Source organism: Podarcis pityusensis (assembly GCF_964106645.2).
Source record: "Podarcis pityusensis genome assembly, chromosome: 14".
NCBI classification, from domain to species: Eukaryota; Metazoa; Chordata; class Lepidosauria; order Squamata; family Lacertidae; genus Podarcis; species Podarcis pityusensis.
Window position 1 is genome coordinate 3,766,164 of NC_138039.1, and position 26,185 is coordinate 3,792,348.

Genomic DNA, 26,185 nt, shown 5'->3' on the forward strand with positions numbered 1-26,185 from the left:
CAAGAGGCAGCTTCATGAGGCAAAAAAGTCTCTCACTGCTCAGCTGTAAAAGCATTCTGGATCCATGCTGGATTTCCCCAGGTGTAGGCCACTCAACTCCTTAAACAGGCATGGCCAAACTTGGCCCTCCATATGTTTTTGGGGACTACAACTCCCATCATCCCTAGCTAACAGGACCAGTGATCAGGGATGATGGGAACTGTAGTCCCAAAACATCTGGAGGGCCAAGTTTGGCCATGCCTGCCTTAAAAGGACCTTTTCCTCAGCTGGTTAATGATGGCAGCCCTTATTTAAGGTTGCCATTTTTTAAAATGCTTTTACTGGTGGTTTTAATTCTGAACATCACTTAGGACAACTAACTGGGAAAGGGACCTATCAAGGATGCAATAAAATTTTGCTACAACCGAGGCAGTGATCCACCTACTCTAAAAAGCTTACACATTACATTCAGTTGGGCAATTTCAGTAAGAATTAGCATCTTAGGAAACTGCCATATTCCGAGCCAGACAACTGGTCCATCTGGCTCAGGACTGTCCAGTCTTCCCAAAATCTGGTGTCCTCCAAAGGCTCTAGCCTACGACTCCCATAATCCCTGACCACTGGTTAGCCTGTTTAAGGTTGGCTTGGAACTTAAGAAAGTTGTGCTCCAGAACATCTGGAGGACAACAAGATGAGGAACAGCTCCATTAGTAGAGCATGAGGCTCTTCATTCTAAGGTCATGGGTTCAAGCCCCACACCGGGCAAAAAAAAGGTCCAAATTTGCAGAAGGTTGGACTAAGATTACCTTCATGGTCCCTTCCAACTTTAAAATTCTATGATTCAAGCCAAGACGTAGGAAGCTGCCTTATACAGAGCCAGCCCATTGGTCCCTCTTTCTCAGTACTGCCTGCACAGAGGAAAATTCTCATTCTCACCTGGAGATGTCAGAATTTGAACCCGGGACCTGCTGCTCTGCCCCTGAGCTATGGGCCCTTCCTGCCTAGTTGGAGATCCCCATCAGCCTGCAGAGCACACCCTCTACATTGCCCCTCCTTACACTGGCTTAAAGAAGTTGCCTTTCCCCCTTGGCCCACTCCCTGCGCTTACTTTCTCCCAGATTCGATGAACTTGTCATATTCCACGGCCATCTTGCAGGACAGGGCTTGGCGGCTGTGGGCAGCGGAGCAATTGGTGTTGATGACGTTCCCTGAAGGAGAGAGGAGGAAGAATGAATGGAAGGACATGGCTTGCCTGACAAGTTTGTGCCTTGCTTGGAAATATAAATACATCAACAAAATGTTTCGCAAGAACACAACCACAACCCTACTAACATATAAAGCTGTCTTCTGCTGAATCTAACCGCTGGCTCATTGCTGGCTCTGCCCTGTTACTGGATCCTTTTTAACCAGGTGTACCGGGGACTGAGGGACGCGGGTGGCACTGTGGGTTAAACCACAGAGCCTAGGACTTGTTGATCAGAAGGTAGGCAGTTCGAATCCCTGCGACGGGGTGAGCTCCCAGCTCCTGCCAACCTAGCAGTTTGAAAGCACGTCAAAGTGCAAGTAGATAAATAGGTACCGCTCCAGCGGGAAGGTAAACGGTGTTTCCGTGCACTGCTCTGGTTCGCCAGAAGCGACTTAGTCATGCTGGCCACTTGACCCGGAAGCTGTACGCCGGCTCCCTTGGCCAATAAACCGAGATGAGCGCCGCAACCCCAGAGTCGGTCACGACTGGACCTAATGGTCAGGGTCCCTTTACCTTTTTACTGGGGACTGACCCCCAGGGTCCCCTTCCAACTCTCCAATCCATGATGCAAACATGGCCCTCCGTGTGAGAAAACCTTCTCCCCTCATACTTCCCACCCCAGCAGGTCGCTAGAAGAACCTGCAACTCGGAACTTGAGTTTGTTTATCTCCTCCTCCCTCCCCTCCACTTTCTTTTTGTGCCGTGCCTTTATTTTTTTTAAAGACTAGAAGCCTGTCTTTCTCTCCCCCCCCCCCTTTCCCTTTTAGTAATTTGTACATTGCTCTGGGAGCCTTTTTTCTGGCTGAAGAGCAGGATAAAAAATTCTTTGGATAAACAAATGTCAGGGAAGAAGGGATTACGGGCTGCATCTAAAGGCTGCTAGGCTGTTTCACTCCACTGAGTGTTAACTCAGAGAGGGGGAGAAAGCCTTCCATGCAAACTGGACTCTGTTGGGCTGGGGGGCTAAGGAGAGGCTCTCATCTGCCTATTCAACCAGCATTTTCCCATCAGCTGCCACCTGTTACTCTCTGGGATGTCTTGAGGGGAATCATGAATAGAGGCATTAGCATAAGAATAGACCGATCTGATCCAGTCTCCCAAGGGCAGGGGAAGGGCGGCTTAATAAATAGCTGAGTAAGTCCCCCCTCTCCCCCCCCCAGCAACTCCAGAGAGTTAATGAGCAGGAGGTTATCTTCCTTCACCCTCCCATGAACAGCCTCCAGATGAAGCTATATTTAAGAAGCTCCCTTCCCCATCTGCCAAAATGCATTCAACCAGCTCACCTGTCCTCTTCTTCAGTTCTTCGTCCTCACCATCCGTGAAGATAAATGTCTAAAAGAGAAAGGGAGATTTTTAAAATAATAAAAGTTTTATCTAAACCACTGTCACTTTTGAATGTCCCCAAACCTTTCTAGCTAACACTGTGCAAACAACCATGTCTCACCTTGCTGGAAATTGGTGCAACCTAATCTAATCTGCAAAAACGCCAACATGCAATTTTGCAGCAAGGTTGGATTTTATTACCTAGAAATAAAAAGACTGTTCTGTCCAGTCATTGGCCCAGAGACCAAGCACTGGATTTGGATGGAATGAATGCACCCAGATTTTCTAACATCTACCTGGCTATAAAAATGCAGTTCAGGCAAGAGAAATATTTGCCTGAGCTCACTTCCCCCTTTTGTGTAGGGCGTTGGTTGCCCTGAGGTTTCAAGACAATGGCAATCAACTTTTTGGAATTTTCTTATTCTTGCCGGTGGCTTGGGGTGGAGAAAGAGAAACCATGCACTGTAAGGGGGGTAAATGATTTTATATGTAACAGAGGAAAATGCAAACACCGCACCCACCACCAGCCTCCAACAATTTTCATGAAGTGCCCTTGAGTAGATGTTTCACAGTCTTGTGTCTCTCACACACAACCTATTCAGCTTTGCTCCTCCAAGCACCACCTCCTGCGCCCTTCAGCCTGAGCACATTAGGACATAGGAACCACCTCTGAATCAGGCCAATGACCCATCAAGACCAGTATCCTGTTCTCACAGTGGCCGACCAGATGCCTGTGCTAGCACAAGGGCATTCTTGCCTCCTGCAGCTCTGAGCAACTGGTATCCGCAGAATCACAGAATTGTAGAGTTGGAAGGGACCACGAGGGTCAATCTAGTCCACCCCCCACAACCTTGAGATGAAGAATCTCATGTCTACTAACTGAGCTGTCCCAGAAACATTCAAAATTAATACATCTGCATACTAAGAGCATATGTTGCAATAGCAGAGTCCAAGCCATGGGTAGGCAACCTAAGGCCCGGGGGCTGGATGCGGCCCAATCGCCTTCTCAATCTGGCCGACGGACGGTCCGGGAATCAGTGCGTTTTTACATGAGTAGAATGTGTGCTTTTATTTAAAACGCATCTCTGGGTTATTTGTGAGGAATAGGAATTCGTTCATATTTTTTTTCCAAAATATAGTCTGGGCCCCCACAAGGTCTGAGGGACAGTGGCCCGGCCCATAGCTGAAAAAGGTTGCTGACCCCTGGTCCAAGCCTTCCGCAAGCCTACAGAACTTTGCTGTGGTGCTTTCCTGCTCTTTTCGCACTCCAAAACTCCCACAATATCCTTCTGGCTTTGCAGAAGCGGCTTTCACGCTGTGCGAAATCTCAAGCACGGTGCGCAAATTTACAGCCGGGGCGACAGAATAAACTGCTCTGTAAATGCAACCTGGATAGGAATGTGCATTCCTTCACCCCTCAAAATGTGCTGCATTTATGAGGCTGGCAGGCTGCTCATTCTACCAAGAGGGGTCGCAGGTCCCTGCCCCCAAAGTCCTGCCCAGATGCCCCTCTCCATACCGCAAGGCTTTGCCGCACCTGCCCCCTGAGCATGATGGAGAACAAGAACCACAAAACAGCCCCCCTTCGCCTACAACTGATTCAGCTCCAACTGCCAGGTGAACCTGAGCCAAGGGAGCAGTCTCTGCCCCGCCTTCTGAGCCCTGCCACCTGCCTGGCTGCACTTCCTTATTGACACAGGTAATTCCTGGCATCTGTTGCCTGTCTGTGTGTGCTGCCTGTTGGGAGGGGCGGGGGAATCTCAAATAATTCAGAGCAACACAAAACAAAGGACAGAAAAGGGAGGGAGGGAAGGAAGAAACAGCAGCCAGATGCACCCCCCACAAAAAAATAGTTAAAAGCAAAAAGGGGGAGGCACACAAAAGGAGATGGGGAGGGGGAGTACAATCTGAGCTGTCAGCCTGCGCCCAAACATCATTCACTCCAGCTTGCTTTGTGGTCTCCCCCCCCCCCCCATTGAAGAATGTAGCTGGCAGGGGGTAGGGAAGCAAGGGGCTGGTTAACAATAGATTCTTGCAGCCAACTTAATGCAAGCTGGAGGCTGAAGTGGTGTTTGCTCTCCATTAGCATACAGCTGGGCTGGTTAACAGGGCTGGGCTGAGGGAGGGGAGGGAGGAGAGGCAGCATTCAAACAACTTGGTTTCATCAGGAGGGGGGGAGAGGAGGAAGAGAGCAGACACTCCCCACCCCCACCCCAGACAGGGAGACAAAGGAGGGGGGGGGGTAAATGGGCCAGAGCCAGACAGAATTCAGCAGCCTGACCATTGCAACTCTCAGTTCTACAGTATTTTCTTTTAAAAGCAACATTCTAGTCCTTATGAGTACACACTCAAACAGATTTGGGGTATGGCAGGACTTGTTGGTGAAGGTAAAGGTGACTTTCAAGGAACAGATCCACATATTAGGAAGATAGGAGGACGCTTTTTTCATCCTAATAACTTATCTACAGGAGTGGAATGTATCAATTCTTGTGTGTCCCCCAGGAGTGGAATTTGGTAGTTGTGGGTACAGAATTTGCCCTCCTGTCTCAATTCTAATTATTCTTCCTTTCCTCTTTCCTTTTTTAAAAAAACGAAGGTTCTGGTCCTTATTGGCTACAGGACGTAGTAATATCTCAGGAGCAGATTTTGCTGGGGTGTGTGCAATGCAGACTCTGCTTTCCCCATCAGTACCAGGTGGAGGGTGGAGAAGACCCTTTGAAGCCTGGCTTGGCTCTTCTCTCCCCCCCCCCCAAAAAAAAACCCCACAGAAGCATGTGGGATGTGGGACCTGATGTCTACTGAATGTGTGGGTTAGTGGCAAAGCAGGGCTAGGCGGCAGAGGCACCATCACCCCCCCCCCGTCCTGCACATTCTTTCAACATGGGGGGGTGTTTAAAAATACACACCCCAAATGTGGAACATGGATGGGGAAAGCGGAAACAGCAGCAGGGAAGAAGAGATCAGAGATCGGCATCAGCTTGCGAGCCTGGACTGGGAACTTCATTGAAAAAACAGGGAAATGTTTACATGGTTAGATCAGGCATGTGCCGTCTCCAGCGACTGTGTCTTTGTTAGCCTGCTCCCAAAATAGCCCCTTAGCTAATCCTCGTGCTGCTATAAAAAGACCAGGAGGAGATTATTATTTTGCCATTATTATTTTTTTTACTGGACTGCTTCAGAACAGTTCACCCTGAACATGCCACCAGCAGCACCCAACTTGCACCCTGGGAGAGTCCAGGAGGGCAAGAGGACCCTCTGTCGAGTTCTTGCAACAGGAAGAGACCCTGCAAGGCTTTGGAAGCCAACGCTGGAGAGTTGCAGCAGCCTCCCTGCTTGGCTCCCCCGCTGCCTGGACAGGAAGGGTACAGCCTGTCCACAACCCTCAGTGTCACCTCTGAGAACAATCTTGTCTCTGCAGGCTCCCTGCCTCCCACCCTCTCCGATCCAGCCCCTTCCTGCCGCTCAGTAGGAACCCAGCCAGGAAATTCAATTAAAATCTGAACAATTGCTCTTTCTCTCTGTCTCTCTCAATGTCACCCACTCTTTTACACGTCATTTACTTGTGTTTCTTACAGCTCAGCCATTACACACAGGCAGGTAGAATGCAGACAATCCTGAAGGCCGCAGGTAAAACTTAACCTGGCCTCCTTTGTTGTCCCGAAGATGGGGAGATGACAACATTGTGCAACTGGACTGAAATGCAAGAGGCAGCCGGCCCTGGCATGCTTACGAGAGACAGCTAGACTTTATGAAGCAACAAATCCAGCCCAGCACTTGAACAAATATACCTGGATGATGCACATGCATTTTTAAGCATGCACTTAAAAGGACACAGGATACTGCCTGGGTTCTTGGTCCATCCATCTCAGTATTGCCAGCAGTCTTAAAGTCTTAGATATATAATAAATGTACCAACCAAGCACGTACATAGATCAGCACAGGAAGACTGACCTGAAACCATTTTTGACTCCCAAACTGACTAAATGTTTTCTCTGCAAGGTCAAAGGAAAATGGAAAAGCCTCCCCATTGTCTTTTCCTTCACAAATCCTGTCTTAAGGGTATGTCTGTCTGTGTTTGAATAGGGTGAGCCTGTGACCTGGCTCAGGAACTAAGTATTTATCATTACGAAAGACTGGCCAGGCTCCCCAGGGTATCCAATCAAGTGAGCATTAACAGGTAATCTGTCAGACGAGATAAACAATGCACTCAGATTTCTGCTGTAGACGGCCTTTTCTGTGATATAGGTATGGTGTATCTGGGGGGTGGTGGTCTTGGGTTACTCCCCTTCTGTGATGTATGCATGATGTATGGAGGGGTGGTCTGGAGCTCCAGGGCAGGGAATTTAAAATGTCTATATAAGGGCAGGCACACCTTTATTGTGGGTTCCTCCTCCTTTCCTGCGTGTGAGGGGAGCACCCTGTTGCAAAAGATCAAGCTTACTAGCTGCTTTGCTTCTCAATATTCTCTGGCTGGCCTCTGTTATTTTCTCCTACCAATAGGGAACCCACGTAAGGACTCTATATGGGCTCTTGGATACCCCATAAGGGGAAAAGGGCAGATTTTTGTTTACAACAGGTGTCAGGCAGGGGACAGTCCCCAGGAATTGAACCGGGGACCTCCTGCTTGCAGAGCAAATGCTCTACCACTGAGCCTCCCCCACCAAATAAAAAGTTAAATTTAAGTTTCTTTAAAGCATATTTCTACCCAGCTCCCATCAATGAATCCAAGCGAAGGCCACTGAAATTAATGGGGGAATGTTAGTTATGACTTAAGTCCCATTGAAGTCAAATGCAACTGTCCCTGCTCTGGATCTGACCCAGCTTTTTCAGCTTCCCAACTGGGAGGCACCCTTTAAACTGGAGGCCAGGGCCCTCCCAGCAAGGATCCTGGTGCAGATCTCCACTGCTGCTGCTGCTGCTGCTGCTGCTCTCCCCTCCCCATCCCAAGCGAGAGCTTTTAAAGCTTAAGAAAAAGGGTTTCTCTTTCCTCTCTGGTGCTTACTCAGTGGGCGGCATTGTCTGAGGACCCTGGCCTGGGGACACGCAGGAAACTTCATTGTTTCTGAAGGCTGCAATTTAAAGAAACACAGGATGCAAAAAAAGAAAAGCGCCCCGAGGAACAATAGCAGACACCCACCAGAAGAAAGCCCAGGACAATGTTCCTTCAGAGCCAGCCGGACTCCACTGGGGCAGCAGACCTTCAGGGAGATGCCAGGCTCCACAGACCCTGCACTCTCTTAAAGCAGCAGAAACCTCCCAGCTTTTTGTTCCTTTGCTCCAAACTCTGCTTGGAGCATTTTCCACCACCAAGCATTGTATAAAATATGTAACATAAAACACGGTGGTCAATCCCTGGCCGGGTAAAGCAATGGGCCTCTCTTGGATGATTTGAGCACCCAGGCCAAAGAACTCCACCTCCGCTGCTGTCCATGCAAAAAGTTCCTCTCTGCCTGGATCTTCTCTGCAACAAGAGGGAGCAGCCCAGGAAGGGGGAAGGGCTGTGTTTGCTTGTGGGGCAACTCTTTGGAGGGGCTGTGTGCCAGCTGTGGGCAAGATCTGAAGCAGAGCAATGGCTGCATCTCTTAACTTTCATGCAGCAGCCGTGCAAAAATCACAAAGATTTCTACACTCTTTCTCACTCTCACTCTCTCTCCGTCCAGGCAAACCAGGGGCCTTAGTTCAAGGACACATTCCAACCAGGCAAAAGAATTGGGAGAGCGCGCAGAGCAGGGCCAGAAGGACGCAAAGACAACACTTCGCCCCATCTCCTATATGGTGTGCTATATCATACACCACAGTTGTATGAAGGCTGGCCTGCTGAAACGGCAGGCTATAGTCTTCATAGTGCACTGATGTGCCTGCAATGGGTACATGGATCTGCATGAACAGGACCAGAAGCATCCACACTCCTTGCCAGTTTATTCTGGACCTGGGGGCTGCACATGCATGCACATTTTCTTGCAAATGTCACCGGCATCAAAGTGCCTTTATTTCCCCATTTAATCCAGTTTTGTCATTTCTGCAGAAAAACCAGTAAGTTAACACCCCCACCCCAAGACACCCCCCCCACCAAATAGTAGATCCATACTGAAAGTGGGCAGGGAGAAGAGGATGGTATATTTCGGTGGGGGGGCGACAACTCATAGACGCTGCACCCAGCTGCCCTCAATCAACTGCCGTTCAGCAGTGTCCTTTGTTAACCCCAGGACAAGGTTGGTTGGTTGATCAACCAGTCCTTTACTTATAAATAATAATTTATTATTTATACCCCACCCATCTGGCTGGGTTTCCCCAGCCACTCTGGGCAGCTCCCAACAAAGTATTAAAAACACGATAAAACATCAAACATTGAAAACTTCCCTAAACAGGGCTGCCTTCAGATGTCTTCTAAAAGTCAGATAGTTGTTTATTTCCTTTGACAGGCGGGCATTCCACAGGGCGGGAGCCACAACCGAGAAGGCCCTCTGCCTAGTTCCCTGTAACCTCAATTCTTGCAGGGAGGGAACCGCCAGATGGCCCTCGGAGCTGGACCTCAGTGTCCGGGCTGGATGATGGAGATGGAGAGGCTCCTCCAGGGATACTTGGGGCTGCCTCAGCTGTGTCTGGCAGACAGCAGCTGCAGGACCACAGCTCCACCAGCTCTGCCACTAGGTAAGCAGGAGAATGACTTAGGCCCAGCTAAGCAATGAGAGCCTGTTTCTCTCCCTCTCCTCCTGCCCTTGTACTGGTCCCATTTCTCTTTTGGTTTGTGAATCATTTCCCCTTCCTGGCAGAGGCAAAGGCCAAGAACTGCAAGTAGAGAAAAAGTCCCGCAAGAGGACTGGCAAAGGGCACCCCTCCCCCCAGCAGGGAGCAGCGAGGCCCCAGGGAGGCAGCAGCGGATGGGTACAAGGGGGGTGGGATTTTTCCTCTTCTTGCCATTTGCGGTCACATTTCACAGCAGCCATCGAAAGTATCTACAGGAAGGTGGAACACGCACGCAAGATTTATCAAGCCATGTGACCAGCTTGCGATTGCAGAAATCTTCCCCCTCGTCGGCCACTTCTGCAGAGACAGCAATCTCAGTTTAAGGAACTGAAGCAATTTAGTGTGATGAAATTAACCCCATGACCTGCCTTTCTGCAGAACTGCATGACGCACAGTCTCTCTCGCGCACCCCATTTTGATTTCTGGAGGAGGAGAGCGTGCTCCCAGCTAGATCTGTCAGTGCCCTGAGGGCTAAAAATTGCCTGCTGTCTTTACAGTGGTACCTCGTGTTGCGTAACCTCCAGGTTGCAGAATCTTCGGGTCACGGCCGCGGCAAACCCAGAAGTGTATACGCATGTGCAGAAGCGCTCTATCGCGCCGCGTGCGTGCACAGAAGCAGCACCTCTAGTTACGGATTTTTCAGGGGGCGCATAGCACCCCAAAATGAATTAAATCCATAACCGGAGGTACCACTGTACTTTGTAGATCTGTGGTGTCTGTGCTCGAGGTCCGAGCAGAACCGGATGTGATGCTTGAAACAAACTGGAACAGGGTCTGGCAAAGGACTTGGCTCTCGGAGAATCTGCTTTGGTTTTGAAAGGACAAAACTTTCTAGACCTCATGGTTGGGAAAATACCAGCCCTAGACCCTGCTGCAGAAATTGTACTGGGTCTTTGACCTCCCGCGACCTCAGATCAAGGCACCCCCACACTAACTCCCTCAGTTGTGAACCCCACAATCACCCACACATGCCTGAAAGCAGCTTTTCCACCAGTGAAATTAGTTCCTAATAACAAAAAAGATGAAGGGGGATATGTATTCTGATTTGTGCAGTCTTGCATAGAAGAAAAGTCTGGACTTCTCCCAGAATTATTCTTTCCGAAGATTATCCCCACCTCTGCTAACACCTTTAGCACTAATCATGAGTGGTGGGGAGGCTGCAGATTTAAGCCCCAAATGGCTTCAAGCAGGTATTTCAACAAGAATGCCTGCACTTTTGAAATTCCCACTGGATGGGCAGACCAGTCGGGCTGGATAGTTCTAGTCTCTTTTGCAGTCTCTCTCCTGGACAGCTGGAAAGGTCCCTGGTGCCAAGAAAAGGGGGGGGGGGAGGAAGACATCAGCAGCTGGAGGAACAAAGTATTCTGCCTGGGGCATTGTTTACTGAAAAGACAGAACTCGAACCCAGCCCTTGTGTACAAAACAGGCTGACGCAGACATCCGTTTTGGAGCAGCCCATTTTCTCTTTGCAAAAGGCAAAACCCTTTTGCAACCCCTCTCAGGCCCTTGGAGGGGGGACGGGACTCAGGATTTGATCTTGAGCCATGGGGCTGCAAGGCATTGCTAAAGAGACACAGGTGCCCCTGATCCTTGCCTCCCTCCCTCTCTTCCTGCTCCTCTGCTCTTGAGAAGCTGGAAGACCCTCTAATTTTAAGTGCTATTATGTTTAATAACCCCCCACCCCCAGTGCAGGACAATGAAGGGCCTTGTGCAATTAGATGCCCACACATCTCTCTCTCTCTCTCTCTCTCTCTCTCTCTCTCTCTCTCTCTCTCTCTCTCACACACACACACACACACACACACACACACACACCGCACTCCACAGATTCCTCTCCAGGACTTTGCTTTCAAGAGCTATTATGGAGCCCTGAATGGAAATGCCACATCGCCTAGGGCAGCTGATTAGCAGCGCTGACACTATGCACAGATCAAACCCTCCCCCCCCCCCCAGATAGTGTGCTGGCAAAGCATGAAGGCAATGGGAGAACTGGGCCAGGAAGCCAGCCTGGAAGGGGAGGCTGTGGCAAGCCAACCGTGCTGAACAAACTGCATCTCAGCAGTCCAGCACCTGCTCTGCACAGGCAAGACATCCTGGGTTCAATATCAAGGCAGGGACTTCCTGAAACCCTGGAGTGCTGCTGCCAGCCAGTGTAGGCAACCTTGAGCTGCAGATGGACCAGTGGGAATGTGACGAGTAGTCATAGGTAGCCTTTTCTTTCCCATGGATGTGTCTAAACGAAATATTTTATTGAAGTAAATCCGACCAATTAATACAATAGAAATACTACAGCTACAAAAAAGCGGTGCAGTATACCTGTGAAAGTCTTAATATTCAGTCGGCAAAGGACTTGAGACCATTGGGAAAGCCAACATTTTACATTGTGCAGTGAGGAGGGAGTCCTATGTGTCTATTTGCTGCATGTAAACTTAAATCCCAGAATTATTTTTTTCCAGGTCCTCCAAGCTTTGGGTAACATGTCATTTATGAATTGTTGTTTTTTCAGCTAATGCTAAACTCCACATATTTTCACAACAAAGCAAAAGTCGCAAATCCAGGAAGGTTTTCCATTTGAGGGCAACTGAGGTTCTGGCAGCTGCCAGCATCCATGTCAACAGTTCCTGAGGGCTCAAAGCTTTCAGCTGATCATCCCTCATAGACTTACTAAACAAATCCATTTGCCATGGGTGCTCTAGTTGAGATTTCTGCATCGCAGGGGGTGCCTCCCAACGCTACAGTTCTATGAAGCTGGACTGGGATGCTTGATCATTTTGCTCATTTGGTGACAAACTATAGTCCAGAATTTGAATACTGGTGGGCAGTTCCACCACAGGTGGGAAAAGGATTCCATAGGGTTAACTCTGCACTGTGCAAAGGAGCCCTTCCCTTGGCCTGCCCAGATCTCCTATCTCCCCCCCCCCCCTTTTAAGCAGGCTTGGTGCTGTGCTAAAGGGAGGTGCAATCTATGCAAAGTCTCCATTATCCTGGAATGAGGGTGGGGGCGCAGCTCTGGGAATCTCCCACTCCTAAATTTAGCTGGAATCGCTGGCACTCAGCAGCCCCCACCCCCCACCCCCCGACCTAGGACCGTAGGGAGACAGGAGCTAGGCTCCCACTGAAAAGTCCTTCCCACTCTGCCCCAGCAAAGTGGCCAGAACTGGTTGGGAGCACCGGGTCACACCTGTGTTTGGAGTGTAAACAGTAAACACAGCCCTGTTTCTTCTGTACACAGAAACGCACCGGGCTTTGTGGGGCATGTGCGGAGCGCATGGCACGCACCCTAGCTAGCTATTAACCCCCAGGGCAGGGACTCCAGCCAAGGCGCTATGAAAATTTGGGAGCCGCAGCTGCTTAGGAATGCGCTGTCCCGAAGGCAAATGCATGGCTTGCGGAGAGAGGAAAGTCAGGGGAGGGCAAGGCAATTATTTAACCGTTCTGCAAAAGAGAACATGGAGCAGGTCAGTCATGATGGGCGGATGTGCGCGCGCACACACGTGTGTGTATATACACTTGCATTCCATCACGTGTCTGTATGAGCATAGGATGTGGGACTGAATAACTTCAATGCACACAAAAGCAAAATCTCAAGCTCTCATGGCTTCCAAAGGCTGCTCTTGCACCACTCTCTGTTGTGACCACACTGACTGGCAGCCAGGGTTTCGGGCAGGGGATATTCCCAACCCTATAGGAGATGCCAGGGATTTCCTGCATGCAAATCAGATGATCTACCCCTAAGCTATGGGCCCTTCTTTATAGGCTGCCTTATGCTGGATCAGACAGCTGGCGCATCTATAGTGCAGCATTGCCCACACTGACTGGCAGCAGCTCCCCAGGATTTCAGGTGGGGAGTCTTCCGCAGCCCTAGATGCTAGAGATTGAACCATGCAAAGCAGCTGGTTTTTTCTGCTGAGCTACAGTTAAAGTGATCATTTTAGGACTAAGGAGCGCAAATGTGCTTTGGGGGTGGCAGCAGGGATCCCCTGCAGGCCTGACTCTTGGCAGCTCATTTTAAAGAAGATGAAGCAGCAAAGCATGGCAGCCAGGGAGAAGCTAGTCCAAAAAAATTGCTGCTTAAAGATCGAACAATACCCCATTCCAGCGACCAAGTCTTATGCCAGGAGGGCTGGTCATCCCAGGGCTGCGCCAGCTTTGTTTCCACACCACTGGACCAGGGGCAGCCCTAGATCCGCAGCTGGCGCTGCCTGCAAGTGGCAGAAAACCCAGACCACCCGCTTTCCTCGGCGCTGAGGTCTCTCTTCTTCGGCTCTGCACACTAAGACGATTTCTTGTGTGATCCTGTTAAGGCAAATCCCTCGACTCAGCAGGAATTTGCTAAGTTTGGATTAGCTTGCATCTGTATTCATCTCCTTCCCTCCCCCCAACTGCTCCCTGGCATTGCAGTCCTCTCCCCTCTCCTCTGGCTTCCAGAGTATTTCCACACTGAATAGGCCACAATTCTTAAGAAACCACTTCCAAAAAAACAACAGCAGCCCAAAACCACGGACTGGACTCTCCCCTCGGGGCTAGATCATCGGAAGAGCTTCTGCCAGAGTTGGATTACAGTGAGATGCAAAAGAGAAGCTAGGAAGGGGAGAAAATGTGAGTCCTCATTGCCAGCTTTTCGCCATCCTGGCACCCTCCAGATGTTCTGGACTATGATTGCCATCAGCCCCAGCCGGCATCGATGGACACACTGCTGACCAGTGTTCCCCAAACTTGGTTTTCCAGCTGCTTTTGGACTACAATTCCCATCATCCCTGGCCACTGGTCTTGCTAGGTAGTGATGATGGGAGTTGTAGTCCAAAAACAGCTGGGGACCCAAGTGGGAACGTTGGTGTAGGCCAAAACATCACAAGGCTCACAATGGTAAAGTTGGAAATGATGGCTGGTGTGTGTTGCAGAAATGGGAGTTAAGTAGTCCAGCTGTTGGAAGTTTGGGTGCAACTCACCTTAGAGCATATGATTTTTCTCATGGGTTTAAACCAGGGGTCAGCAAACTTTTTCAGCAGGGGGCTGGTCCACTGTCCCCCACACCTTGTGGGGGACCAGACTATATTTTTTGGGGGGAAATGAATTCCTATGACCCACAAGTAACCCAGAGATGCATTTTAAATAAAAGGACACATTCTACTCATGTAAAAACACACTGATTCCTGGACCATTTGCGGGCCAGATTTAGAAGGCAATTGGGCCGGATCCAGCCTTCGTTTGCCTACCCATGGTTTAAACTGGTGGTGAGGGACAGATATCTTTAACCTCTTGAAACGAACCCTCTCACTCCCTCTCTCATATGAGACCGATATTCTCGGGTTGCATCCTGCTCACAACTTCCTCCTCCTCACATTTCTCAGTCTTCAGAGAGCAAAGGAGCAAGCATGGCTGTCTTGTTCTTCTCTAGACCAGGTGGTGAGACTAGAACCGCAAACTCTTTTCTCCAAGTTATAAATTTCCTACAATGGACAACTTTATTGCTTCCTTACCTGCGAGCATCTCTGAGTGTGTGTTTGCCATAAGCAGAGTCTGCTCTTTAACAAAGCTTCACTCATTTAAGGGCTGCTCACTCTTGAAAAGGTTGCAATAGGTAACCGATTCTGCTATCCCATTACTAGAAGTGCAAGACCTTCGTTTAGAGGCAGAGCAGGAAACTGATAGGTGCGGGGTCAGAAAGTTGCTTTGTGCACAAAACAAGGGGCAGGATCCAACTGCACAGTTTGTTAACCGCTAGTCCCTGTACATGCATTGTGTCAAATGCAACTGCCTCCACGCCATACAGTGGTACCTTGGGTTACATACGCTTCAGGTTACATACGCTTCAGGTTACAGACTCCGCTAACCCAGAAATAGTGCTTCAGGTTAAGAACTTTGCTTCAGGATGAGAACAGAAATCGTGCCCCGGGGGCGTGGCAGCAGCAGGAGGCCCCATTAGCTAAAGTGGTGCTTCAGGTTAATAACAGTTTCAGGTTAAGAACGGCCCTCCGGAACGAATTAAGTACTTAATCTGAGGTACCACTGTACATAAAATAATTCTTTGTGTGTTCTCATCTGAAACAAAGTTATTCTAACTGTGGCCGTCAACCACTGGCGGTGCCTGCTGAGAGTTGCTAGAAACATCACCAAGCCCTCAAGTTATTAGCAGCTTTGGTGTCTGGGAGGGTATTTCCGTAAGCAGTTTACGTGGCAGCAAACCCCGGCAGGGTGGTGGTAAAAGGGGAACCATACACAGTCAGAGCTGATTTACTGGAACTAAACAGTTGCCCTCTAGCTATATATATGGACGGCTGTTGCAAGACACTGTGGGGAAGTACAGTATGCCCTCAACTGATGTGGGGGTTACGTTCTGGGGGTCGCGCCTAAAGCCCAAATTGTATATATTCAAAACAGATTGGGTGCAATGGTGGGTGGGTTTGCCAAAGCCTTTTCCCCGGCTGCCCCCCCCCCCCTTTTATTTATTGTCTAGTGCATAAAGCTAAACATAAGTTACAAGCTTACTGCAAAGCCCTCCACCATCTCCTGGTCATAAGAACATAAAAAGAGACTGCACAACAGTCTTTTCTACTGTTAACTGAAATTACCTTTAAGTGTTTTAAATTGGTTTTAACTGTTTTTATCTAAAATTTTCATATTTCTTGTAAACCATCGTGGTTTTATAACAAGCAAGCAGTATATAAATTTCATCCAATACAGTGGTACCTCGAGTTAAGTACTTAATTCGTTCTGGAGGTTCGTTCTTAACCTGGAACTGTTCTTAACCTGAAGCACCGTTTTAGCTAATGGGGCCTCCTGCTGCCGCCACACAATTTCTGTTCTCATCCTGAAGCAAAGTTCTTAACCCGCGGTACTATTTCTGGGTTAGCGGAGTCTGTAACTTGAAGCGTATGTAACCCGAGATACCACTGTAAATACAAATGCACTGAGCATCTGCAGGAAATAGCTACTGGTATTTGGCCAAAGTAGGACCCTCTTGTGAAGCTCTCACTGCCTAGTCACCCAGAGGAGATTCTTACTCACCATGCAGGCGATCAGGCTAGTCACCACTTACAAGCCTGAAACAAAGTTCATTGTGTTACTCTTTTCCCCCCTCACAACAGGACCAAGGTCACAAAGCTCACTTGTCCAGGCCTGCTCAGGGATGGTGACAACCAACAGGGGACCAAGAGGTCATTCTCCTGACCTACCTATGTGTGTGCAATTAAAAAAAGACCATGTGAACCAGCATCCCCAAAAGGCTGGTTTAGGAAGCCCTTCTCATGATTTGAGGAATTAACTGGTTCTTAGGAATGCCAGGTCAAATGGAGAGAGGACTCATTTGCCAAATTACACATTTTGCTCATTCTGCATGAATAGGGTAAGTCAGCAGCACTCGGCTCGTTTGTGGGTTCTGAAGCATAGCTAAGACCTGAACATACTGCCTACTCTTTGCATTCAAACTACAGGAAGGAAGGATGTTCGGTTTTAGATCTTAACATCTCACAACCACTTTTGCAAACAGCCTGAATGCAGCTAAAAGAGGAAGGATAAGCTTTAGGGAGATGTTTAATAAATGGCAGGTTGATGGGGGAGGGGCAGCAAGACCTCGTGCTTTAGATAAACTCCTTAAGGCAGACTCCCCCACCTTCTGCTTCCAGTGTGCAGACTTGGAAAACAAACATTCAGCTTTTCCCTCAAACATTTGCAAACGGCTTTTTTCCACATGTTGAGCTCTCCTTTCTTTTCGGTCTCGACTCCAAAATAGCTCCCTATGATCTACGCACCAGTCATTTCCCTTTACACACAAACACAAGGAAAGGGCAGGTAGGCACATCAGAACTGGAACACACGGCAATAATTTGAAAACAAGACAGTGTAGGAACTTCAGTGAAGTTGACACGATTCCCCCCCCCCCCCGGCCGGCTGGTTGGCTTCGCTAAAGAGGCGGCAATGCGGAAAGGGCCATGCCAGGATGCCACCCAACGCACCATGGTAGGGCAGTGTGCCAGTGTAGCTGAAGAACAGTATAAGTTCTTCAGGGGGAAAGCTGTTTCATCGACACAATCTTCATGGAGACATTTCCCTGTGAAGAAAGGTTACAGCGCTTGGAACTCTTTCGTTCAAAGAAACGGCAAGCAAGAAGCGACATGGGTGGGAGTTTATAGATGTACGCAGGGCATGGAGGAAGTGGGCAGAGAAAAGCTTCTCGAACTCCAAATCATGGGCCTCCACTGAAGCTGAAAGTTTGAAGATCCAGGATGAGAGAGATTCTTTCTTCATGCCTAGTTAAACTGTGGAACTCACTCCCACAGGAAGCAACGACGGGTCACCAAACTGGATGACTTTAGAAGAGGATTGAGCAAACTCAAGAGGGAGAAGACTATCAATGGCTACGAGACTAGGATCTGCCCTTTCCCAATGGTAAATAATAATAATAATAATAATAATTTATACCCCGCCCATCTGGCTGGGTATCCCCAGCCACTCGGGGAGGCTTCCAACAGAACACTAAAATAAAATAACCTATTAAACATTAAAAGCTAAACAGGGCTGCCTTCAGATGTCTTCTAAAAGTCTGGTAGTTGTTGTTCTCTTTGGTATCTGGTGGGAGGGCATTCCACAGGGTGGGTGCCACTACTGAGAAGGCCCTCTGCCTGGTTCCCTGTAATCTCACTTCTCGCAGGGAGGGAACCGCCAGAAGGCCCTTGGCACTGGACCTCAGTGTCCGAGACCCTTGTCTCATGCAGAAAGGGAGCTTCCCTTTCTTCCTTCACCCTGAGAGATCCTTCCTTCCCTGCCTCTCACAGGGGGCCTTTTGCCAGCCATACCTTCCATGTTCTGAAGTAGATCTTCACTCACCCCATCATCCCTGGAGGGAAAGGGGCTGCCATTCTGTGGTTCGCCTCAGATACCCAAATATCTTGGGCTGCCGTGCTTTGCCTCCATGGTGAGAAGCAGTGATGCTTCTGCATCCCAGTTGCTGGAAGTCACAGGAGAAGAGAGTTGCTCTTGTGCTCAGGTCTGGCTTGCTGGTGTCCCACCGGCATCTGGTTGGCCACTGTGAGAACCGGATGCTGGGCTTGATGGACCTTCTTCTTATGCTCTTATGATGGCAGAGTTGACTTTTGAAGCAGAATGTGTGTACAATGGCAACGTACATGAACTGAAGCGTGTCTTGAGTCCAGGGGAGACATCCCTCATCATTACAGAACGCGAAAAGGGATTCCACCCACATGTCAATGGCAAGATGCAATTGTGGCAATTCCAAAGGAATTCCCCGCTCTGCTTGCAGCCTGTAAAAGTCTCCATGCCAGAGAGAAGCTGTGCGAATGTGGACCAGAGAAGACAAGGAGGAGGAAATGGTGTCTAGAGAAGAGAGGTCCCACGGCTACAGTCAACTCAATTCCCACCCTGAGAAAGAGGGTACATCATGATTAGCAAGAGATCAACTGTTAAAAGGTTGTAGGAAGAGCTTGGCTGCTGGATCCAGCCGAAGGCCCACATAGCCCTGCTTCCTGTTCTCCCAGGGGGCCAAGCAGGTGCCTCTTGGAAGCCCACAAGTGAGACCTGAGCACAATGTCTCCCCACCTGAGATTTCCCACAACTGGCATTCAGCCTGAGACAGCCGAGGCAGGATGCAATCATAGCCAATGGCCACTGATTATCCTTCATGAATTGCTCTAATCCTCTTTTTCAAAGCCATCCATGTGGGCGACCATCCCTACATGTGGTGTTGGCAGATTCCATAGCCACCTCATGAGAAGAGAAGACTCCCTGGAAAAGACCCTGATGTTGGGAAAGATGGAGGGCCCAAGGAGAAGGGGACGATAGAGGACGAGATGGATGGACAGTGTTCTCGAAGCTACAAACACGGTTCTGACCAAACTGCGGGAGGCAGTGGAAGACAGGAGTGCCTGGCGTGCTCTGGTCCATGGGGTCACGAAGAGGCGGACACGACTAAACAACAACAACAACAAAATAGCATTCTGTGAAGAAGAACTTCCTTTGGTCTGTGCTGAATCTCCCAGCGTTCAGGTTGTCCTCCAATGCAGAGAAAAGCTTCTCCCGATCCACTTCCACCACAACACGCCTCATTCTACGTACCTCTGCCACCATCCTCCCTTATTCACCTCATTTCTCCCCAGCAACCAGGAAGCCCAACATGTTGTAACCCTTCCCCCCAGCGGAGTTTGCTCCCCAACCTGATTCATTTGGCTTTCCCTTTTCTGAACCTCTTCCAGGAAAGAGGAGGAAGGAGAGCCTGTGAGCCTGGTTGCTTGTCTGATCCAGTTCACAATGTGACATGCTCAAGTTTTAGATATATCCACAAAGGACCATCACCTGCTACTGTTGCAGCACATCAGCACTGATACGGAAGTGTGGGAGCCCCGATCCACTTAAAAACAGAACACATATTGGGGGCGCGGAGAGAAAAGACTGTTGCAAACTCAGGTTACCTCCGAGCAAAGAGTCAGCTCCTATCAAAGCCATAAATCAGTGGAGCTTACAGGCTAGTTTTAACTAAGAGTTTATCCCAGAAAATGCCAGGCATTTTGGCAAGGCAGCCAGCTGATCGTTCCATTAGAGGTCCCTAGCTCTGGTCCCCCCCCCCACACACACTGCACAAAACTATGGTGCCAATCACCCCTAAACTAGTCTAAGTCTGCGCTGTAGCAAGGCCAAGATTTGCTGACCCTTCACAGCCCAGCGCCATCCATCAAAGGAGTTCCTTTGAACAAAGCTTTGGCTTACAGCACTTTCCTCATCCTGGTGCCCTTCAGATATTTTGGATATTTTGGTCATGCTGCCTGGGGCTAATGGGAGCTGTAGCCTCAAAAATAATCTGGAGGGTGGGCAAGGCGAGTTTACAGTCTTCCCCAGAGGCCACTGTATTATGCAAAACTTTCAGGATTCCGAAGGTCAGTCTTTGAACCTGAGAATGCAAATCTGCACGGAGAGGTTGGGAGATCTCACCAATTCTCCTCCCTCTCTGCTGTGATGCAAGACAGGCTTTGGGAAATTCAGTTTGCCTACACCTCAAGCACTGGAGGAGAGAGGTGTCACTCAGACACCCAGGACAAGAAGAGGCAATCTGGATTTTTGCCCCACTTCCCCCTGACACCCCCCACCCCACAACATCTCTAGGCAACCTGACCTGGCCACTGTGAGCTCCTCCGCTCCGTTCCCACGGAAAAGCACCACACAAGCGGCTGCAGAGTCTTTCTGCCGAGTCTTTTCTCAGCCCCCGGGAGAAAAGGGGCTTTGTTAGCTTGCCTGGGGAGACAGCGTGAGAGCAGAGCCGCTAGGCTCTGGGAAGGCCGAGAGGACAAACAAGGCGGAACAAAAAACCCAGAAGAAAGACGGAATCCGTGAAGGGGGGAAAGGGGCCAGCCTTTCCCAGGATTGTCGGTAGGTGTTGGGGGCATCGCCCACCTCTGGGCTCCCACACGTGTAGCGGCTAGAGATCCACGCTGGACCGTCTCTGCTGTGTGGCCAAGACGCAAAGTGACCATGAGAAATGGCCCATGAGAGAGATGGAAGGATGCTCTAAAGACCCGGGTACCCAGCTGGGTCACCAATGGCTCAGCAGTAGCAAGGCACTGCTGCCACAGGCTAAGGGAGTTATCACTAGGGATGCTTGAACCACTAGGGATGTTTTACTCGTTCCTCAGTTTGAAGCAAACAGACCCAATTCCTACTCCCTGCGCAAGGGCATAAGGAGAGCCCTGCCAGATCAAATGCCCATCAAGGCCAGCATCCTGCTCTCTCAGTAGCTAATCAGGTGCCTGTGGGAAATCAGAAAGAAGGAGCAACAGCTCTCTGCTTCCGCTCACCTGGGATTCCCAGCCTCCAACAGCAGAGGGAGATCATAGATACTGTGGATTGTGGTCAATGATAGCTGCCTTCTCCACGGTAATACGGGGAGCAGAAAGCAGTTGTCCTTTGGCTTTTGCACTCCTCTGAGTTCGGGGGAAACTGTAAAACTGGGGATTTACAAAGGGACTGCCTCCATGTCTCTTTTGCACCAGGTTTCTTAAAAAAAAAATAGGGTAGCAGTAAGATTTTTCTGGAGTTGTGGCAGACATGAGCAAGCTACCAAGTAGTTTACATGCACACTTCAGGCTCCCAGGCTATCATTTGTATAGATGCAACATCAGGCACTAATTTGATCCACAGGACAAAAGTGGATCAAACCAGAGCTAAAATTCACCATCAGCAATGGGCTTAGTCATTCTCTCTGTCCTGCCTTAGTTTCTCCACCTGTAAAAAGAAAACCCATCCTGTGTTGGTGTACAGGGGCAGAATGAAAAAAGAACCCGCATTTGGAGAATTAAGATGGTTGTATAAATAATAATTTTTGAGAATCGCTAGCACTTTAATGCTAATTTTTTAAGCCACGAAACTTCCCAATTCTTCATCTCCAATTGTTTTGGGGGCATCCTGGAATTCCAGTCACAGTTTAGGAAAGGGGGGCAACTTGGTGACTGAAGACATCCCCCTCTTGGCTCTAAAACAAGCCTGAGAATTCTTTTTTTCCCCTCCCTCCCCTTTTTCTTTATGCAAATGAGCCTGGTCTTAAGTCTCTGCTTTACATCTGACAAAGCCCAGTCCAGCGACACAAATTGCATTTCATGCTCCTCAGTCTCCAATCTTCCTGAGAGAGAGAACACAGAGAAGAGAACGAGGGAGGGGAAGATTTGGGGAGGAGGGAATAAACAGGCACCGGAGCCTGAGAAGAGGGAATCATTAAAGCCATCAGTTTGTTAGGGAGCAGATTTAAATAATGAAGCAGCTCTCCTGGCAGTCACACCAAGGGGGAACCTTTGCAAAGACCCCTTGCAGAGATGCTATATAGGACAGGCTTTGCCAACCTGGCCTTTTCCAGATGTTTTGGCTGAGTGATGCTGATGGGAGCTGTGGTCCAAAACATCTGGATGCCGCCACCACGTTGCAAAGCCTGCACTAAGGGGAATGAGGCCAGCTCCACATAACCTAACAGTCACAGGAATGCTCAGCTACACAAGCCAATGTGTTTAATAATAATAATAATAATAATAATAATAATCCCTCTACTCTCCACCTTGTAAGCTGGTCTGACACCAGATTCAAACAGTTAACCATCCCCCTTAGAATTGCCATTTCAGGCTGAGAAGCCTTGTTTTCAGAGTGCCTTAAGCCTTTTGACAGACAGTCACCTAGAATTCTGCCAATCAAGCCTGAAAGTGGTTTTTAAAATGTAGCAGAAACCAGGGCTGATCCACCCATGAGACAATTTAGGTGACTACCTCAGGTGGCAGGATCCACAGGGACAGCAGATCCTGATGTAGATCTTCCCTCACCCCTTCTCTGGTGGGGAGGGGGGAGAAACCAGTCTGGGGGTCCACCTCAGGTGCCAAAATGTCTTGGACTGGCCCTGGCAGAGACACACACTGTCTCTGAAGTGCTATTATCACATCTGGTCTGTACTGGGACAGGGGCCACTTCGATCTGCTGCAGAACTTAATTCCTAGCAAAGCAGTTTAAGGGCAGCATTCACAGCCACAGTGGCAAGAACCGCATAAGACTCAGGTGGGGCAACTCCATGCACATTTGCTTGCAGTGGTGCGGTGCAATGCTTTCTTGCCATGCTTTCTTGCCGGGAGAACAGACAGGCATGCAAGGTTTTGAATAGAAACCTCTTCTAGTCAAAACCTTGAATGCCTGTCTGCCCTAACAGGTATCCAATATGGGTGTTTGGGCGCGCACACTTCCCCTTGACCAACTCTGTAGAAATTGCCTAGAGCAAACTAGACTCCAGAGGGAGAACAAGGCATCTCTCACCCCATCCAACACCCTTTTCAATTTATCACAGAATCTCAACTGATAACATTATGTTGCCCCGTTGCCTCCATTTGCAGGGGGGAAATGCATTTAGAGTAACTGACAGGGCATCCACACTCTGAAAAGGGTTAGGTTGGGGAGGAAGGGACCGCTTGAGCATGTGCAGAGTGCCTTTCTCTCACCATTGAGTCAACCACAGAGCAGTTCTGCCCATTTCAGAGTAGGGATTGCATTTCAAGCTTCAGATACACACCTCTCTTTTTAAGCAAGCACTATTGCCCTGCTGCAACGCGTGGAAACAATGAAAGCCACAAAAGGAAAACCTGTATGTGTGCGCACTCAAGCAAGCGAAATAAGCCTCCCTTGACGGAAACCATTTATAGGAGGGGAGCAAAAGAGGGAGGGAGGGAGGGAGGCTGGCTGGCTGTGTGGGCTTGTGGCAGAGGAGCGTGCCTCACTTTCCCTCCCTGGGGGGCAAGGGCGGAGACGGCACAGATCAAGGCGCTGGGCTTGCAGTTACTCGCCAGCCCGCATCCTTCCTGCTCATTAGCACGCCGTTGGCACGGGCTGGCACCGTGCAGCAGCCGCCCACTCGCTGCAGGCAACCCGCGCTTTCTGGATGGGTGCTATAGCGATATGAGGGGCCTCTGCGCGCGCGGAAGCGGGTTCCCCGGGGCTTCCTTGCCGCCGCCACAAACTCGTTTCCAGGTCAAGGCTCAGCCTGGAAGATACGCTGCCCGGGAACACAGCACCCCCAAAAGAGGGAGTTTCCACAGCACAACCCCTCAACCTATTTCCCGACCCAAAGCTCAGCTTTGGCACCGCCAGCAATGCTCGAAGCCGAGTGTACCCTTGAGCATGCACAGAGTGCATTCATCCAACACCACCACAAGTCTTCCAGCAACAGTGGATCGGGTTTTTGTTTTGTTGGCAGTGTCATAAGAGAATCAGGGTCAGAGAGGGGAATAAAGGTAAAATGATCCTAATGATATCATCCTACCCCAAAGTCCCACAATAATAATAAACTGTGCCTTAAAGAACGCATTGTTGGGAAGATGCCATCTTACTGTGTCCTTGCTATTGATCTGAATGAAAATCAAAAGGTATAAGAATCAAGGCAGTCCCTTTGTTCAGGGTCTCTGACTCCGTGTCATTGCGTGAGCGGGGACCCTGTTGCAACAGTTTTTTGTGTTATTTTTTTCTGTTCTTTCAATAAAGATCAGGCTTTGCTTTTTCCAAATCCTGGTGTGGTCTCTGTCTCTTCCCGACCGGTACAGAGCCTTCACTTGCGCTCCTTCCGGGGCCCTGGTCCTTCTCCTGAGGAGGGGGGGCCCTTGGGGAGGCAATTAAATATTTATTTCATTAGTCATCTTATTTAAAAATAAATGCACAGCATCCATCCCATAACTGGGAGGTGGGAAGAGACCCGCACCAGCGGCCCCATCTCCTTACCATGTCCTTGTTGCGCGAGATCCACGTATCCAGCAGCAGCTCCAGCCTCGACTTGTGGAACTTCTTGGTGGTCTTGACGGCGATGAAGACATCCTGGGGCGAAATGTCCTCCAGCTGCGGCCTGGCCGCCCTCCCTTCCTCCGGGCCGCCCCCCACCGCCGGGGCCGCCTCCGCCTTCCCCCGGGCCAGCTTGGAGAAGTACGCGCTGAAGCTCCGCACATCGTGGTGGCTCTGCCCCGAGGGCAATGCAGCTCGCAAGCCCGCCGCGTCGCCGCGGGAGCCCTCGAAGGGCTGCAGGAGGAGGCCGGCGCCGCCGCCCCCCAGGCTCAGCACCTGCCCCTTCTGCTGGTCCACCACCAGCACCAGGAAGCAGGTCAGCATGGAGCCCACCAGGGACAGCAGAAGCTTCTTCCCGCAGCTTTTCAGCATCGCGGATTTCGGAGGTTTTGCAGTTTTAAGTGCAATTTTTTGGGGGGGGGAACAACCGCTGCCCAGGTGCGCGCGAGGCACCACAGCCCCGCAAAGGCTTCCCCTGCCTCGCTCCAGCAGTAACAGCAGCACCAGCCACCCCGCCCCGAGTCTCCCCTTCCTCCCAGCGCGCCAAGCTCAGCGCCGATCGCTTCGCTGCAGCGACTCAGCCGCGATTTAAAAACTCCTCTCTCCGCGGCCCCGCCCCTTTGCTCTGAGTGGCTGGCTTAGGCCGCGCCCACCGAGGGAGGGGGCGGGCTCAGAACGTTGCAACATTGCGGGACGCGGGGCCCCCGGGCTGTAAAGTAGCGGCGGGTCTCCCACGTGGCTTAGCTTGGAAAAGCGGGGCGGGGAGGACGGAGGCTATTAAAGTGAGGGAGGGTCTCCCTGGTCGTAAAGCTCGCTTGCAACAAGGCAAAACGACGCGGTGGGGTTTTATGCGGAAGGGGACCAGCCCACGCTTGGAGATAAATCGTGCTTTAAAAAAAAAGTGTTGGAAAGGCATTCTTCCTCGCTCCTGCCATTCGCAAAACAGCCACTAGAATAATTTTTTTTTGTTTTGTCTCCTTTGAAACAGGGACAACAGACACACACGCACACCCTGCAAGCTAAAAGCCCGTTCTCTGTGCTGGACTCAGTGGAGAGCGGTTCTCTGAGCATGTGTAAAATGTGCTCCCTTTGGCAGCACATACACTAAAATTGGAAGGACACAGAGAAGATTAGCTTGGTCTGAAGGCAGCCCTGTATCAGGAAGTTGTTAATGTTTGACGTTTTACTTTGCTTTTATATGTACTGTAAGCCCATAGCTGTCAACCTTCCCTTTTTTTGCAGGAAATTCCCTTGTTCCAGCACCTCTTCCCACTGCTATCCTGGATTGTTAGATATCCCATAGACTGTCCCCGGGACAGGTGAGGCTGCTGATCCCTTATTTTCAAATCTGAAAGTTGACAGCTATGTGTAAGCCACCCGGAGTGGCTGGGGAAACCCAGCCAGATGTGCAGTGTATTATTATTATTATTGTGCCCTTTTGGATAGCTGTTGCAAATGGTGTGACTGCGTGTTAAGGGTCAGGCGCTTTGGAGGGAAAGGATGCCTCAATTTCCTTGCCCAAAAAGTCCTTCTGGGGAGGTGAGGAAGAGGCAGTCCAGAAGTTCTGAAGCTCAGCAGGTTGGAAAACATCCC

General features: G+C 49.9%; 1 protein-coding gene across 1 annotated transcript in view; it reads right to left on the bottom strand.

The window, feature by feature from the left end:
* Positions 1 to 25,152, bottom strand: part of LFNG (LFNG O-fucosylpeptide 3-beta-N-acetylglucosaminyltransferase) — a 33,609-nt gene extending 8,457 nt beyond the window's left edge. Inside the window, exons 1-3 of the mRNA XM_080981191.1 lie at positions 24,536 to 25,152; positions 2,509 to 2,557; positions 1,088 to 1,187 (exon numbers count right to left, since the gene is read on the bottom strand). Coding sequence (XP_080837317.1) covers positions 1,088 to 1,187; positions 2,509 to 2,557; positions 24,536 to 24,964 — 578 coding nt within the window. The 5' untranslated portion in view covers positions 24,965 to 25,152. The remainder of the gene's footprint in view (positions 1 to 1,087; positions 1,188 to 2,508; positions 2,558 to 24,535) is intronic.
* Positions 25,153 to 26,185: the final 1,033 nt, after the last annotated feature.